We start from the raw sequence: 17,861 nt of genomic DNA on the forward strand, positions 1-17,861 counted from the left end.
CCAATTGTTTAGATCTAGTTTTAATTGTGTGGAGAGTGTTTTGTAGTTGTGTTCATATAGTTCCTGTGTTTGTCTTGGCAGATAGATTCCTACGTATTTTATATTGTCTCGAGTGACTTTAAATGGAATTTCTCTTTCTGGTTCTTGCTGCTGAACTGGGTTGGAGATATATAGAAATGCTGCTGACTTATGTGGGTTTATTTTTGTATCCTGCAACTTTGCTAAAGTTGTTGATTATTTCGATTAGCTTTTTGGTTGAATACCTAGGATTCTTTAAGCAAATCATCATATCATCTGCGAAGAGTGACAGCTTGGTCTCCTCATTGCCTATTTTGATGCCTTCAATTTCTTTTTCTTCTCTAATTGCTACTGCTAGTGTTTCTAGTACAATATTAAATAATAAAGGTGATAATGGGCATCCTTGTTTGACTCCTGATCTTATTGGGAAGGCTTTGAGTTTTTCCCCATTGCAGAAGATGTTTGCTGATGGTTTTGGGTATATACTGTTTATCATTTTTAGGAAAGGCCCTTCTATTCCTATACTTTCTAGTGTTTTCAATAGGAATGGGTGTTGTATTTTGTCAAAGGCTTTTTCTGCATCTATTGAGATAATCATGTGATTTTTGTCGGTTTGCTTGTTTATATGGTTAATTATGTGGATGGTTTTCCTAATATTGAACCATGCTTGCATTCCTGGTATGAATCCTACCTGATCATAGTGGATAACCCTTGTGATGACTTGCTGGAGTCTTTTTGCTAGTATCTGATTTAAGATTTTTGCATCTATATTCATTAGGGAGATTGGCCTATATTTTTCTTTCTCTGTTTTTGACCTGCCTGGCTTTGGGATCAGTACCATGTTTGTGTTGTAAAAAGAATTTGGTAGAACCCCTTCTTGGCTTATTCTGTCAAATAGTTTGTATAGTATTGGGGTTAGCTGTTCTTTGAATGTTTGATAGAATTCATTTGTGAATCTGTCTGGTCCTGGGCATTTTTTCTTAGGGAGTTCTTTGATGGCTTGTTCAATTTCTTTTTCTGATATATGGTTGTTTAGATAATTTCTTCTTCTTCTATACCAATGTCTAGGCAATTTATATTTTTGTAATTATTCATCCATATCACCTAGATTGCCATATTTTTTGCCATATACTTGGGCATAGTAGTTTTAATGATTGCCTTGATTTTTTCTTCATTAGAGGTGAGGTCTCCCTTTTTATCTTGGATACTGTCAATTTGGTTTTTTCTTTTCTTTTTTTAATTAGACTGACTAGTACTTTGTCTGTTTTATTTGTTTTTTCAAAGTACCAGCTTTTGGTCTTATTCATTAAATCAATAGTTCTTTGACTTTCAATTTTATTAATTTCTCCTTTGATTTTTTAGGATCTCTAATTAAGTCTTCATTTGAGGATTTTTAATTTGTTCACTTTCTAGTTTTTAATTTGCATGCCCAATTCATTGACCTCTGCCCTTCTTAATTTGTTTATATATGAACTCAAGGACATAAATTTCCCCCTGAGTACTGCTTTGGCTGCATCCCATAGGTTTTGAAAGGATGTCTCACCATTGTCATTTTCTTCAATGAAGTTATTAATTGTTTCTATGATTTGTTTTTTAACTAGCTGGTTTTGGAGAATCATATGGTTTAATTTCCAATTAATTTTTGATTTATCTCTTCATGTACCTTTACTAATTATTATTTTTATTGCATTGTGGTCTGAGAAGGTTGCATTTATTATTTCTTCCATTTTGCACTTGTTTGCAATGATTTTGTGCCCTAATACATGGTCAATTTTTGTGAATGTACCATGTGCTACTGAAAAGAAGGTGTATTCCTTTTTGTCCCTATTTATTTTTCTCCATATGTCTACTAACTCTAATTTTTCCAAGATTTCATTTACTTCTCTCACCTCTTTCTTATTTATTTTTTTTATTTGATTTATCTAGTTCGGATAGTGGAAAGTTCAGATCTCTCACTAGAATAGTTTTTCTATCTATTTCATCCTTGAGCTCCTCTAGTTTCTCCTTTAAAAATTTGGATGTTTTGCCATTTGGTGCATACATATTGAGTACAGATATTTCTTCGTTGTCTATACTGCCTTGTATCAGGATGTAATTATATTCCCTATCTCTTTTAACTAGATTTATTTTTACTTTGGCTTTGTCGGATATCATGATTGCGACTCCTGCCTTCTTTTTATCACTTGATGCCCAATAGATTTGGGTCCATCCTCTTGCTTTCACCCTATGCGTATTTACCTTCCTCATGTGTGTTTCTTGCAGACAGCATATGGTAGGGTTTTGGATTCTAATCCATTCTGCTATTCGCTTGCGTTTTATGGGTGAGTTCATTCCATTCACATTCAGAGTTATGATTACTAGCTGTGTATTTCCCAGCATTTTGATTTCTACTCCTGATCCTACCTTTTCTTCTTTCACTGTTTCCTTCTATATCAATGTTTGTTTATAGTCAGTCCCCCTTGTTCCCCCTCCTTATTTTACTTCCCTTTCTACCCCCTCCCTTTTTATTCCCTCCCTTATTTTCCCCTGTAGTCTTTTTAAAATTTCCCCCACCCCACCCTCTCCCTCCCTAGTAATGCTTCCTTCCCCACCAGTCCGTTTTTTACCCTTCTACTCCCCTATAGGGTGCAAATCTATTCTCTTCCCCAATGGATTAGATTGTTCTTCCCTCTTTGGGTCACTTTCAAAGTACGTAAGAGTTGAGTATTTCCTATCTCCAACCTCTTTACCCTTTCAGTGTATCGATGTTTTCCTCCCTCCCACCATGAGCTTCTTTGTGACATAGAAATTTACCCCCATTTGTTTCTTTTCCCATTTCTTTTAGTCATAACCTCTTTTTTTAGCTCTAGTGCTGTATATATATATAGATACATACACATGTGTATGTATTTATGCATGCATATATCTATATACCTATTTATGTCTTGTCCTTTCATCCTATACAGTTTGTCACTGTTCCTTCTAAGTGTAATTCTTCTAGCTGCCCAGGTGATAGCAACAGTTTTTAAGAGTTACCAATGACCTCTTTTCTTATAGGGATACATATCATTTTAACTTATTGAGTCTCTTAATTTTTTTTTTTTGCTGATCTCTCCCCCTCTATTCCATTTGCTGAGAAGAAACTGTGTATTTTAGTTTCTTTCTTCTTTTTCTGTTGTTTGCTCAAATTCATCCCTTCTTTACTCCCCGTATTTGTCTGTGCTCTTGTTCCTTTCATTTTTTTGTTTTTTGTGGGCTTCTATCAGTCTTCCCTCTTGCAGCTTTAACAGAAGATCTCTTGGTATAGTCTCTGGGGGAGGGTTGTTGGGGGTTTGAGCTTCCCTGTTCTCTGGAGGCTTTTGATTGGCTTAAAGTCCAGCAGTCAATGAGGATGCGTGGCGAGCCTGGGCTTCCCTGAGTTCTGGAGACTTTTGATGGGATTGAACTTAATTGGGCTGGGTTTCTTCTGAGTTCTAAACTTCCTGGATGGCTGGAGCAAATATGGAGGATCTCCAAAGCTCTGGCCAGGCTGCCAGGTCTATGCTCCTTCTAGGCTGCCATCTTGACTCCGCCTCTAGGTTCCTTTTTTTTTTTTTCAGAAGACCCTGCTCTCTAAGGGGGGCATCTCCACTTTTTTCTAAGCCTCTGTACCTAATCTGGTGTCTGGTCTCAGTAAAGTTACCAATGTTTTTTTTTTTTTAATTTGTCAAATCCAATAGTCTTTGCTAAATTGCCTTTAGTGATTTCTTTGCAGCATGTGACACTGTTAACTACTTCCTTCTGAATATTCTCTTCTATGGATTTCCATTACTTTATTCTCTTGGAACACATCCAGCCTGTCTGACAACTGCTTCTCAGTCTCTTGCTAGATATTTGTATATATATATATATATATATATATATATATATATATATATATATATATGTATATGTATATATTATATATAAATATAGTCTTTATTATCTAAATCAGTGGTATCAAACAGAAATATTATTGGAAACCATTAAACACTACATAAGGATCCCTGGGGACCTCATGCTGATTTAGAGAACCCTGTAGTAATAATTTCTTTATTTCACTTTTTAATATTTTGTTAAATATTTACCAATTACATTTTAATCTGGTCCAGCATGCATTTTCTGGCACTGTGTGAACTAAACCATATTATGCCCCTTGAGGGCAGGGACTAATTGGCACTTTTGTTCATCTCAAGCTTGATGTTTACCACATAGCAGACTAACAATACTTATTGGTCAGTAGATTTATAGGTGGAATTGGATACATATTGTTGATAAGGAAGCTTATTTTGAAATTTAGGAAGTAAAATCGTCTCAATTGAAAGAAAAAGAAGTCTGCAGTTCAAATGTAAATAAAGGAGGCAAAATTGAAAGATCAGGTAGACCTGGGTTTAAGAATCTATTAACTCTGATTGGTGCTTTCTTGGGGGGGGTATGTATTTTTAATTTAATAACAAGTTTTCACATAAGTTTTCTGAAATTATATGATCCATGTTGTCTCTCACCCTTCTTTCCTCCCCACTTCCAGAGCTGACAAGCAATTCAATTTAGGTTAAACATGTATTATCATGCAAACTACATTTCCATATTATTCATTTTTGTAATTGAATAATCTCATAAAACCAAAACACCTACTCATATATTCAAATAAATAAATGATAAATCACATATTTTCTTCTGCATTTTTATTCCAACAGTTCTTACCCTGAAAGAAGATTGCATTCTTTTTCATAAGTCCCTCAGAATTGTCTTGGATTGTTGCAGTTACTGTTAGTAGCATAGTCTGTCACATTTAACCATTCCACAACATTGCTGATATTATTTTTAATGTCCTCCTGGTTCTGTTTAATTCACTCTGTATCAGTTCACATAGGTATTTCCTTGTTGGTACTTTTGGAGTCCTAACTGACCATTTTCAGTTTTAAAACAAATGAAGAGAATTTATTCAGGATAAAGAATTTAAAGCAAATGAAGAGAATTTATTCAGGTTGCTCCCTCATGGGACCAAACACTCAACAGCCAATAAAAGATGACTACATCATAGAGCACTTATGATGTTATGTAACATCACCAAGGTAGCCAGAAGGATGATGATAAATAAGGGCAGGGGACTGGAAGAGAATGTCTAAATAAGAAAAAAACTAGGTAAGACATGTGTTATGGCTCAGAGGGTGGAAGTTTGATAATTCTGGAATTGTGTGCTATGGGGTAGTTTGCTGTGGATTATTTAGTTGTGGAATGGTTTGCTATGAATTGATGCTTTCTGATATAGAAATTTTTCTTAATCTCTTGAAGAATTCACTGATATTTTTCAATAGTGGCCCAAGATTACAGAAATCTAAAATGTATCTCTGAAGTTTTGTCCAGCTTCAAAGAGACTTGACATTGTTGAGGAATCTATAAATATTATAAGATGCTATAGTAGGTTCCAGGGGGAAAGCATAGCATAACCATTATCTTCTGATGTATTTTTAGTTTCATAGTATTTTCTCTATTTTAGTCATTTATCTAGTGAACAAATCTAACAATGTCATTAAGGAATGAGGAAGAGGGAAAATTAATGGAAATTTCTCTTTTTCTCCATATTAATATTTATTAGCATAAATGTGTCCATATAGAGACCTACCAGTACATATACATGTATAACTATAAACACATATTGACACTCAGATACACATCAAGATATGTACCATATATCTATTTTATGTAAATATAAGTATATATGCATATATTTATATGTTTTGGTGGTTTTTTAGTAATTTCATTTGTCTGACAGGTTGTTGTTTTTTTGGGTTTTTTGCAAAGATACTGAATTGGTTTTTCAAATTCATTTTATAGATGAGGAAACTGAAGCAAACATGGTTGAGTGACTTGCCTGGGTCACATGACAAGTAAATATCTGAGGCTCTATCTAAGGCTCTGCCTTATCTAGGTATTGTGACAAGGAAATCACTTTAAAAGACTGATATATATTAATTTAAGGTCGCCAAGGAATTCAGCTATGTAATTCCTAAATGAAAACTCAAGTCAGCAGTCAACCTTTTATGGAGTTTAATTACAAACAGGAGGAAGAAAGGAATTAGAGAGAGAGAGGGAGAGAGAGAAAGGGGAGAGAAGGGAATAGGGCTTAAATACCCCTTCTGTTTAGGCTGGGCCAAAAGGTCCAAGCCCTTAAATAGCTGGGGCAAAGAAAAGAGATCAGTCCCTATTACTCACGTGACCAAAATGGAGAAACAGTCTCAAAGGCCCCCACCTTCAGCTTCCTTCAGAGCAAGCTTCTCAGAGCACACTCCAACCACTCCGACAAACTCCTCAACCACCCCCTGAGTCTTCAGACCCCTCTCTCTTTAAGGACACCATCCAAGTTGCCTCCCCTCAGTTCTCACATCTACCAATCACTGTCCATCAATTTCCCTGTGCCAATGGAGGCTCTAGCTTAACCCAGGACCGCCCAGAGGTCTCTGGCTTTGCACATGTCTGTTGAAGGTCATATTTTCAAATAATTAAATCTTTGATCCTTTGCTACAGCCCTTCCTAAATCCTGTTAGGACTGAGTAGGGTGGAGATTGATTCCAAGTATCTCCATTGTGTCAATTCTAAAATCAATCATGACTCAAAGAAATTCCTGTTCTATGCTTAAGCATAGGTCAAAGTCCTTTCCATTGTTCAGCAAAAGGTTTCTGTCCTAAAGTAATCTTAAGAAGGGAGGAGGAGGAGTGGAATCACGCGTCGGCCACAGGGGGTGGGAGGGAGGAAAAGAAAATGATCTTTGTCTTTAATGAAAAATGCATGGAAATGATCAAATAAAATACTATAAAATTAAAAATAAAAAAAAAAGAAGGGAGGAGGAGGAACCTCCCATGCCAATGGGGTTCACATTCCAATAGACTATCAGTAAGAAATTTTCCAAGTATGAAATTTCCCAATGGTGAAATTTCCAACATTTATAAGTCTAAGGAATTTTAAGGTTTACAGTATTCAATATTAATATATTCATTCATATTTATATCTAAATTTGTCTATATCTGTGCTCAAGTCTATGCTATGTCTGTGCATAAGCAAATATACCCACAAAAACTGCACCTATGCCAGTTTGTCAGAGATCATTTTAATATCACCAAACAAGTGCTTTTCTATTCACTAAAATTTTTAATGATTCATCATTATCATAATCAATCATTTAATGATTCATTCTTTCACTTTCACTTATCTTTTCTGTGCCTTAATTTGCTCCTATGTTCAATAAGGAAGTCAGACTTTTTCTAAGATTTGTTAACTTATGGTCAGTGAGTTTGCTTTGTTTTAAATTTTGATGCCTATATGTCAGTATAATTAATTCCTTAGTAATTCTTTGAATTTTGCTTTTTGAATTTAAAACCATTCTTCTTGGTAAGGATCTTCACCAAATTACTAAAGAGGTATATTACACAAAATAGATTAAGAACTTAAGAACTTCTGCTCTACAAGATCTCTGAAGGTTCCTCCTACTTATAAATTTCTTGATTTATGATATTATAATTTGTTTTTCTGATTTGATAGGCACATTAGCTGCATATATTTTCTATGTCTCTTTCTCTACATATATTGCATGCTTGTTACAGATAGAATATATATTGTCATAATAAATAAACTTATCTATTATATTGTTATATCTTAAAAGTTGGTCAACTTCAGCTTTTACTCCTTTAGTTAGAAAGAACATGAAAAGAATGAATGTGATAATTCTATTGTGAACTGACTGTATATTCATCAAATGAGATAGCAAATGGAGCATCTTCCATATCAAAAGAGCAAAGCATTAGACAAATACAGAACTTCATAGGTGATAAAATTTAAGAAGTAAGAAAATTTTTGAAAAGAATCAAACTTATGCCTTCAGGTGTCTAAGTTCCTATGGTATGAATACCTTCAGTAGAGTAAGGGCTCTGGTATTCCTGTGAGAGGCTGTACCTAGGACATGGGAGTCTTCTGACTCCCATGCTCATTTCCATGTATTAGGGGAGTTGAAAGGAGCTGAAAAGTCAACAAGGTATTTTTTGGGGATGGGAAGGTTTCTTGTTGTCTAATATAACAGGCAGAGAAAGATGCGTGACAATAAAATCAATCAATGCTGAAATTTTCTTGACAGGCAGAAATTGGAAAAGGAAATAGGATTCCAGTCAGGATACGAAAATATAGCTATGTAGAGTCAGATTGTTAGCTTATGTCTGTCTTAAAAAATGGATTTTTTTTTTTGTAAAATATAAAGGATAGCCTTACACTAGAAAGAACTTCATTCAATGCACCTCATACCTTTAAGTATAAGTGTAAATTAGGTTATATCTATGTTGTATATTGCTTTTGAATTTTCCTTATATTAGATAAAATGCTGATTTTTTTTACCTCAAAATTAATGAACAAGGAACAAGGAAATTTCAACATATAAGATAAATTGATAAAGTGAAAATTATTCTTGGATATATTTGGACTAAATATAATAATAATAAAATAATAAAATAAATAATAAAATGATTTTTTGAGGGAGGGTTTCATTTCATGTAAAAAGACTGATAATATTTTTTAAAAATTAATATATCTTTGTTCTTTGAAATTGTCTTTGTATTTTGTTGACTATACATCTTTAAATTGTTTTCATTTTCCATTCAAATAAGGGACTATATTTTCCCTGTGCAAGGATTATGATACTTTTTAATTTTCTCTGATAAAAATGACTCAAAGAAGAGTACAGAAAATAGATTTATTTTCTTCTAAAATAGAGAAAGGTAAGCATTAACTATAATTTCTTATTTCATTAATGTATACTATTCTTTAAACAGTTCTATTTTTATTTTTTATTTTAATAAATTTTCACATAAGTTTTCCAAAATTATATAATTCAAATTGTATTCCTCTCTTCTTCCCTCCCTTTTCCAGGAGCCAGCAAGGAATTCAATATGGTTTATATGTGTATTATCACACAAAACATGTTTCTAAATTCATTTTTACAAGTGAATAGTCATATTCATACCTCAAATCATATAACCAAAGAAACAGATGAGAAAACATATGCTTTCATTTGCTTCCCTACTGCAAAAGTTCCTTCTCTGAAGGTGGATAGAATGTTTGGATTAGTTCACAACTCAATCAGCAATGCATTTGTGTTCCAATTTTACCACATCTTTTGCAACATTTATCATTATCCTTACTGTCATATTGGCTAATCTGATAGCTGTGAGAAGGTACCTCAAGAGTTGTTTTAACTTGCATTTATTTAATCAAGAAGGATTTAGATCATGTTGTTATTTGGTTAATGATATAGTATTGATGTCTTCATCTGAAAACTGTCTATTCATATCCTTTGACCATTTATCAATTGGGGAATGACTTGAATTCTTACAAATTTGACTTAATTCTTTATATGTTTGAGAAATGAGACCTTTATCAGAGGAATCTGTTATAAAATATTTTCCCTAGTTTCTTGTTTCCCTTATAGTCTTGGTTGCTTTTGTTTTTACCAAAAAAATAATTTTACGTAATCAAAATTATTCATTTTACATCTCATGTCCTTTATCTCTTGTTTGGTCATAAATTCTTGCCTTCTGATCCGACAGGTAACTTAGTCTATGTTATATGTTCTGGACTTTACTTATAATATCACTCTTGATGTTTAAATTATATACCCTTTTTTACCTTATCTTGATATAGAATTTGAGATCTTGATTTATATCTCATTTTTGCCATACTGTTTTTCCAGTTTCCCAGCAGTTTTTCTTTTCAAATAATGAGTCTTTTCCCCCAAAGCTTGGATCTTTGATTTTTATCAAACACAAGATTGCTGAGGTCATTTATCTCTAATCTGTTTCATTGAAAACCAGATTGTTTTGATGATTATAGCCTTATAGTACAGTTTAAGATCTGTTGTACTACTGTTTAGTGTACTAGGCTACTATACTTTGCTGTGGTGGGCCAGCCTCCCATAGGGGATAGGGTCTTGGAGGTGGGAAGGTGTCAACGGAATGAAAGCTTTCACATTCAACCTGCAGCACAGGTTTCACAGGATAAACTGTTCCACCTTGGCTAAGGCCTAGCTTTATTTTATAACCTCATGATCATACATCTACTTGGCACATAGTTTCATTCTCAACATACATGTTTCCATGGAACCTAACAACAGAAAGGAAGCCTAGGGAGATAGTCAATGAAACATTTTTGCTAAGTGCAGGATCAGAGGGTAGAATCAACATGACCCACATATAGGTTGGGGGTATTCAGAGCACAGATTTGCCAGAAGTTTTTATGCGTAGACAAGAGGGTCCTATCCAAGTGGGTATATAAGAATCCTTAGGTTTAATTTTGTAAGTGGGCTCTCCTGGTAATATCCTAGGGGGAAAGAGTGGGACATCTGTATTAACTCTGCAAGCATGTTGCTCTCATCTATTTTTCCTGGGGCTAAGTAAGAATAATAATCATAGGAATTCCAATAGTAAGGGTTTGTTAATAATGAAAGTCACTTAGGGGGGTTTTAGTGGGTGTTTCCATCCTTCCTGGGGGCTGCTTTGCAGTGTCTGGTTTCCACATGGACTGTGTCAAACAGCATGGTCTTTGATGGTTCCCAGCAATACTTCACATTTTTTTTCATTAATTCCCTTGATATTTTTGACCTTTTGTTCTTCCAGATGAAATTATTATTCATTATTTTATTTTTTTCTAGTTCTATAAAATAGTTTCCTTATAGTTTGACATGTATGTCACTAAACCAATAAATTAAACTAGGCAGGATTACAGTTCTATTTTTATCATTTTTATTATATAAAATAAGACATCTAATCTGGAGAATATTTTCAAATTTTCAAAATAAAATATTGAGAATATCTTGCAAATGATGATAAAATAATGCAATTATAACTAGTAAAGATTTTTTTGCTATCACCACAATTATCTGCAAATGGTATTAGAAATGTGAGGGTTTTTTTGTACAATGATTATTTTTTTTTTATTTTTTTATGATTTTTTATGATTTTTTATTTATTTATTTATTTTTTAGTTTTTAAAACATTATTTTATTTGGTAATTTTCATACATTGTTCATTGGAAACAGATCATTTTCTTTTCTTCCCCCCCAAACCCCCGCCACCCCTTCCCTAGCTGACGCACGTCTGGGTTTCACATGTGTCCTTGCTCTGAACCCATTTCCTTGTTGTTGGTATTTGCATTAGGATGCTCATTTAGCATCTCTCCTTGATCATGTCCCCTCAACCTCTGTAGTCAGGCAGTTGCTTTTCCTTGGTGTTTTTACTCCCTCAGTTTGTCCTCTGCTTGAGGATAGTTTTTTTTTTTTCCTCGTAGATCCCTGCAGGGTTGTTCAGGGACATTGTAAAGCCATTACTGGAGAAATCCATTATGTTCTCTTGTATCACAATATGTCAGTCTCTGTGTACCATGTTCTCCTGGTTCTGCTCCTCTCACTCTGCATCACTTCCTAGAGGTCGTTCCAGTCACCATGGAATTCCTCCACTTTATTATTCCTTTTAGCACAATAGTATTCCATCACCAACATATACCACAATTTGTTTAGCCATTCTCCAATTGAAGGGCATCCCCTTATTTTCCAATTTTTGGCCACCACAAAGGGCGCAGCTATGAATATTCTTGTACAAGTCTTTTTTCTTATTATCACTTTGGGGTACAAACCCAGCAGTGCTATGGCTGGATCAAAGGGCAGACAGTCTTTTATCACCCTTTGGGCATAGTTCCAAATTGCCCTCCAGAATGGTTGGATCAATTCACAATCCCACCAGCAATGTATTAATATCCCTACTTTGCCACACCCCCTCCAGCATTCATTACTTACCTTTGCTGTCAGATACCTCAGAGTTGTTTTGATTTGCATCTCTCTGATTATAAGAGATCTAGAACACTTTTTCATGTGCTTATTAATAATCTGGATTTTTTTAACTGAAAATTACCTATTCATGTCCCTTGCCCATTTTTCAATTGGAGAATGGCTTGATTTTTTGTACAACTGGTTTGGCTCTCTATAGATTTGAGTAATTAGACCTTTGTCAGAGGTTTTTGTTATGAAGATCATTTCCCAATTTGCTGTTTTCCTTCTAATTTTAGTTATATTGGTTTTGTTTGTACAAAAACTTTTTAATTTGATGTAGTCAAAATTATTTATTTTGCATTTTGTGACTTGTCTTTCTTGGTTTTAAAATCTTTCCCTTCCCAAAGGTCTGACATGTATACTATTCTGTGTTCACCTAGTTTACTTAGAGTTTCCTTCTTTATATTCAAGTCATTTGCCCATTCTGAGTTTATCTTGGTGTAGGGTGTGAGGTGTTGATCCAGACCTAATCTCTCCCACACTGTCTTCCAATTTTCCCAGCAGTTTTTATCAAATACTGGATTTTTGTCCCAAAAGCTGGGGTCTTTGGGTTTGTCAAAGACTGTCTTGCTGAGGACATTTACCCCAAGTCTATTCCACTGATCCTCCTTTCTGTCTCTTAGCCAGTACCAAATTGTTTTGATGACCACTGCTTTGTAATATAGTTTGAGATCTGGGACTGCAAGGCCACCTTCCTTTGTATTTTTTTTTCATTATTTCCCTGGATATCCTTGATCATTTATTCTTCCAAATGAACTTTGTTATTGTTTTCTCTAATTCAGTAAAATAGTTCTTTGGTAGTTCAATGGGTATGGCACTAAATAGATAGACAAGTTTGGGTAGGATGGTCATTTTTATTATGTTAGCTCATCCCACCCATGAGCAATCAATGTTTTTCCAATTGTTTAGATCTAGTTTTAATTGTGTGGAGAGTGTTTTGTAGTTGTGTTCATATAGTTCCTGTGTTTGTCTTGGCAGATAGATTCCTACGTATTTTATATTGTCTCGAGTGACTTTAAATGGAATTTCTCTTTCTAATTCTTGCTGCTGAACTGGGTTGGAGATATATAGAAATGCTGCTGACTTATGTGGGTTTATTTTTGTATCCTGCAACTTTGCTAAAGTTGTTGATTATTTCGATTAGCTTTTTGGTTGAATACCTAGGATTCTTTAAGTAAATCATCATATCATCTGCAAAGAGTGACAGCTTGGTCTCCTCATTGCCTATTTTGATGCCTTCAATTTCTTTTTCTTCTCTAATTGCTACTGCTAATGTTTCTAGTACAATATTAAATAATAAAGGTGATAATGGGCATCCTTGTTTGACTCCTGATCTTATTGGGAAGGCTTTGAGTTTTTCCCCATTGCAGAAGATGTTTGCTGATGGTTTTAGGTATATACTGTTTATCATTTTTAGGAAAGGCCCTTCTATTCATAAACTTTCTAGTGTTTTCAATAGGAATGGGTGTTGTATTTTGTCAAAGGCTTTTTCTGCATCTATTGAGATAATCATGTGATTTTTGTCGGTTTGCTTGTTTATATGGTTAATTGTGTGGATGGTTTTCCTAATATTGAACCATTCTTGCATTCCTGGTATGAATCCTACCTGATCATAGTGGATAACCCTTTGGATGACTTGCTGGAGTCTTTTTGCTGGTATCCTATTTAAGATTTTTGCATCTATATTCATTAGGGAGATTGGCCTATATTTTTCTTTCTCTGTTTTTGACCTGCCTGGCTTTGGGATCAGTACCATGTTTGTGTTGTAAAAAGAATTTGGTAGAACCCCTTCTTGGCTTATTCTGTCAAATAGTTTGTATAGTATTGGGGTTAGCTGTTCTTTGAATGTTTGATAGAATTCATTTGTGAATCTGTCTGGACCTGCGGATTTTTTCTTAGGGAGTTCTTTAGAAATGTGAGTTATAGCAATAAGGCAAGAAAAAAGAAATTTAGGGAATAATAAGCAAAAGTATAGTGGGAACTAAATTATTACCTTTTATAGATGATAAATTTATTTGGAAAACCCTAGAGAGCCAAATAAAAGGAATTTAAATAAGAACTGCAGGAAAATGCTGTCATTAAGTTCATATAAAACATAAGTATTTCTATATATTACCTCAAAATCACTTAGCAGCAGGAACAAATAGAAAAGTTCCATTTAAAAACAATGGGGGGGGACAGCTAGGTAATTCAGTTCAGCTAGTTCAGACAGCTAGAGAGTCAGGCCTAGAGAAGGGTTCAAATCTGACCTCAGACACTTCCCAGCTGTGTGACCCCAATACACAGTATTGATTCCAAGATGAAAGGTAAGGGTCTTAAAAAATTAAATTAAATTAAAAAATAAAATAAAAATAATAGGGTCTGTAAAATATTTAGTAGGCTTTCCATCAAGATAACAAAGTGAATGGAGGGGGCAGAGCCAAGATGGGGAGAAGTTACACAGTCTCATCTGATCTCTAGCTACAAAATTAAACTGTTATATAATGCCTCAAAATTTTGGAGCAGCATAACCCACAAAAAAGACAGGGTGAAATAATTTTTCAGCCTAAAAACAATTTCAACGGTCAATAGGAAAGATCTGTTGTACTATGGTAGAAGTGGAATTTAAAAGAGGCAAGCCAAGGAAGGTCCCACTGAGGAAACAGGCCTTAGATACTTTGGAATAAGCAGCAATGGCTCCCAGTATTCTTAGCTACAGATAAAGGGGCCAAGCAATTTCTCTGAAGGAGATTACCTGGGTCCCTTTGAGTGCAAGACCAATCACCTTCTAAAAGGGATTCCAAAAGGATAATTCCCAATAATATTATAGTCAAATTTCAGACCTCCGAGGTCAAGGAGAAAATGTTGCAAACTGTCAGAAAGAATAAATTCAAATATTGTAGAGCCACAATCAAGATAATAAAAGATTTAGCACCTTCTAATTTAAAGGATCAAAGAGCTCAGAAGAGAATATTCCAGAGGGCAAAGGAGCTAAGACTTCAATAAAAGTCATGTACCCTATAAAACTGAGCATAATTCTTGAGGGGGGGGAAATGGGCATTCACTGCAAATAGAGGACTTTCAAACATTCCTGATGAGAAGACAGAAGCTGAATAGGAAAAAAAAAACTGATTCTTAAATATTAGTCTCAAGAGAAGCATAAGAAGGCAAACAGGAAAGAGAAATCAAAAGACATTCTGTAAGGTTAAACTGTGTGCATCACTACATTGAGGGGGATAATTTTTGTGTCTCCAAAGAACTTTGTCAAGGGTGTGAGTTGAATATCATAGGATGAGATTTTTTTTAAAGTGAAGAAAGAGAAAGAGGAATCCATTGAGAGGATAGGGAAGAGAAAGATCAAATGGGATAAATTTTCACACCAGAAAGAGGCATGAAATAGAGGGGAAATATAGCGGAGGGGAAGAGGTAAGCACCTGAACCTTATTCTCATCAGAATTGGCTCAAGGAGGGAAGAAGACACAGAATCAATTGAGTCTAGTCATCTATCTTACCCTACAAGCAAGTAAGAGGGAAGAGAATAAGAGAAGAGTGGTAGGTCTGATAGAAAAGTGTGACAACTGGAGAAAGAGGTGGTTAGAAACTAAATGGGGGGGGGATGAAGAGTAATACACAATAATTATATGAATGCAAAAGTTTTTATAATTCTCTAAGGACCTGATCTCTCCAATATATGGAGAAATGATTTGAATATATAAGAATATAAGTGATTCCCAAATGGATAAATGATAAACAAAGGATATGAACAAGAAGTTCTCACACAAAAGTAATTTAAGCTCTCTATAGTTATACAAAAATTATCTAAATCATTAATTTTAGAAAATGGAAATTAAAATAAACCTGAGGTACCACACCACACATATGAGATCTCAGCAATTATGACTGAAACAGAAAATGACAAAACTTGGGGGGATGTGGAAAGATTGAGATACTAATCTACTGATTTGGTCATGTGCCCAAGCATTTTAAAGCAGGTACATACCCTTAGACTTAGCAATGCCAGCACTAGGTTTGTATCCTGAAGAGATGAAAAAAACAAAAGAGTAAGGAAGTATACAGAGAAAACTATTTAAAGCACTGTTTTTTGAAGGAGAGCAAAGAATTGGAAAGTAATGAGATACCCATCAACTGCGGAATAAGTTGTGATGTATGATTGTAATGGAGTAATATTTTGTTGTAAATGGCAAACAAGGAGTTCAAAAAAATTGGAAAGGCAAGAGCTTAAACATTGACATAATAGGAGCAGAATAACATTGTACATAGTGACAGGAATAATATATAATAAACAATTGTGAATAACTCAGCAATATAATGATCTAAGCCAATCCCAAAGGGATTGATGAAGAAAAATGCTATCTGCTTCCAAAGAAAGAACTGATGGATTCTGAATCAAGACCAAAGCAAAATTTCTTCATTCTCCTCACAACTGACTAATATAATGCATCTCAAAAGGACAAAAATCAACATCAGATGAGTGTAGGGGCTCTTCCACAGGGCACAGACTTAACGGAAGGCAGGTTTGGGGCATTTCCATGCTATTAGGGGGGTAAAACTACACCTACCAAAGTGTGAGCTAATCACCCCTCCCCCATATCACCTACCATGTCAGAGTCAGAGCAAGGGCCAGGGCAATCTCTAAATTCTCATCCTCAGAGACTGGCTGAGGGCACCATAGACTTATCCCTGAGGGCAGTGCAGGGTCTTGGCAGCAAGACTTGGGACTTGAGGCTGAAGAGTACCAGAAAAGGCAGACCAGGCTGGCCACAATGCACTGAATGGAAACTAGAAAAATAACCTCAAGGCAAAACTATTTAAAGCTCAATATACCAAGATCTACCTGCCCACCTCACTTAGACTTCTGACTGGGAAGCCAAGATAATACAGAGAAAAAACAAACAAACACAGTAATGACCATCAACCCTGAAGGAGTCACAACCCACAAATACCAAAAGAAATAAACTGTAACAGAAAAAGGCCTTTGAACTTGAATAACTTTTATGGAGAAAAATCCAAACTTTCAAAAAAATGGAAATTGGTCATAAGCTCTAGAAGAACTCAAAAAAGAGTTCCAGAACCAAGTAAAGACAGATAGAAGAAAAATGGGAAATAAAAATGAAAATAATTAAAAAAGAAAATAAAAGTTTGAAAGCTAGAATCTCCCACTTGGAAAAAGAAGCACAGTAATCCTATGAAGTAATAAAATTTTAGAGACCAGAACTGACCTGTTAGAAGCCATGAAAAACAGTATAGACCAAACCAAACAGGAAAAATAAAAAAATTATATCTGAAAACCAGTCTTTAAAGACTAGAATTGGGCAAGTCAAAGCTAATGATCTCAGAAGACAACAAGAATTAGTAAAGCAAAGTCAAAAGAATGACAAAATAGAAGGAAACATGAAATATCTCATTGAAAAGACAACTGATCTAGAAAATAGATCTAGGAGAGGCAATCTGAGAATCATTGGTCTACCTGAAAATCTGTAAAAAAAGTAGAAGCCTTGAGATCATATTATAAGAAATTATCAAAGAAAACTGCCCTGATATTCTTGAACAAGAGGGTAAAATAGAAGTTGAAAGAGTCCATAGATCACCCTCTACATTAAATCCTCAAAAGCTAAGCCCTAGGAATGTAACTGACAAATTCAAGAGTTTCCAAGCCAAAGATAAAATAATGCAAGCAGCCAGAAGGAGACAATTAAGATATCAAGGAACTCGTCAGGATTACACAGATCTGGCAACCTCCACACTAATGGACCACAAGGTTTGGAATATGATATTCAGGAAGGCAAGAGAATTGGGTTTACAACCAAGAATCACCTACCCATCAAAAATGACTATATACTTCCAGGCAAAAGTATAGGCATTTAACAAAGTATATTTCCAAGCATTCCTAAAGAAAAGACCAGAACTAAATGGAAATTTTGATGTCCAAATACAAAATTTAAGAGAAACATGAAAAAGGTAAACAAGAAAGAGGGGGAAAATT

General features: G+C 34.7%; 1 protein-coding gene across 4 annotated transcripts in view; it reads left to right on the forward strand.

Moving 5' to 3' along the window:
* The first annotated feature begins 5,080 nt into the window (after positions 1-5,080).
* LOC103097891 (uncharacterized) overlaps positions 5,081-17,861 on the forward strand; it is a 36,522-nt gene continuing 23,741 nt past the window's right edge. Inside the window, exons 1-3 of one of the 4 annotated variants that reach the window (XM_016433391.2) lie at positions 5,134-5,160; positions 5,854-5,947; positions 8,667-8,777. In XM_016433391.2, coding sequence (XP_016288877.1) covers positions 8,723-8,777 — 55 coding nt within the window. In that variant the 5' untranslated portion in view covers positions 5,134-5,160; positions 5,854-5,947; positions 8,667-8,722. Of the gene's footprint in view, positions 5,161-5,853; positions 5,948-8,666; positions 8,778-17,861 lie in introns of all 4 variants that reach the window. The other 3 variants (XM_007493489.3, XM_056793291.1, XM_007493490.2) reach the window with 3 other exon arrangements.

This window comes from Monodelphis domestica, chromosome 4, assembly GCF_027887165.1.
Source record: "Monodelphis domestica isolate mMonDom1 chromosome 4, mMonDom1.pri, whole genome shotgun sequence".
NCBI classification, from domain to species: Eukaryota; Metazoa; Chordata; class Mammalia; order Didelphimorphia; family Didelphidae; genus Monodelphis; species Monodelphis domestica.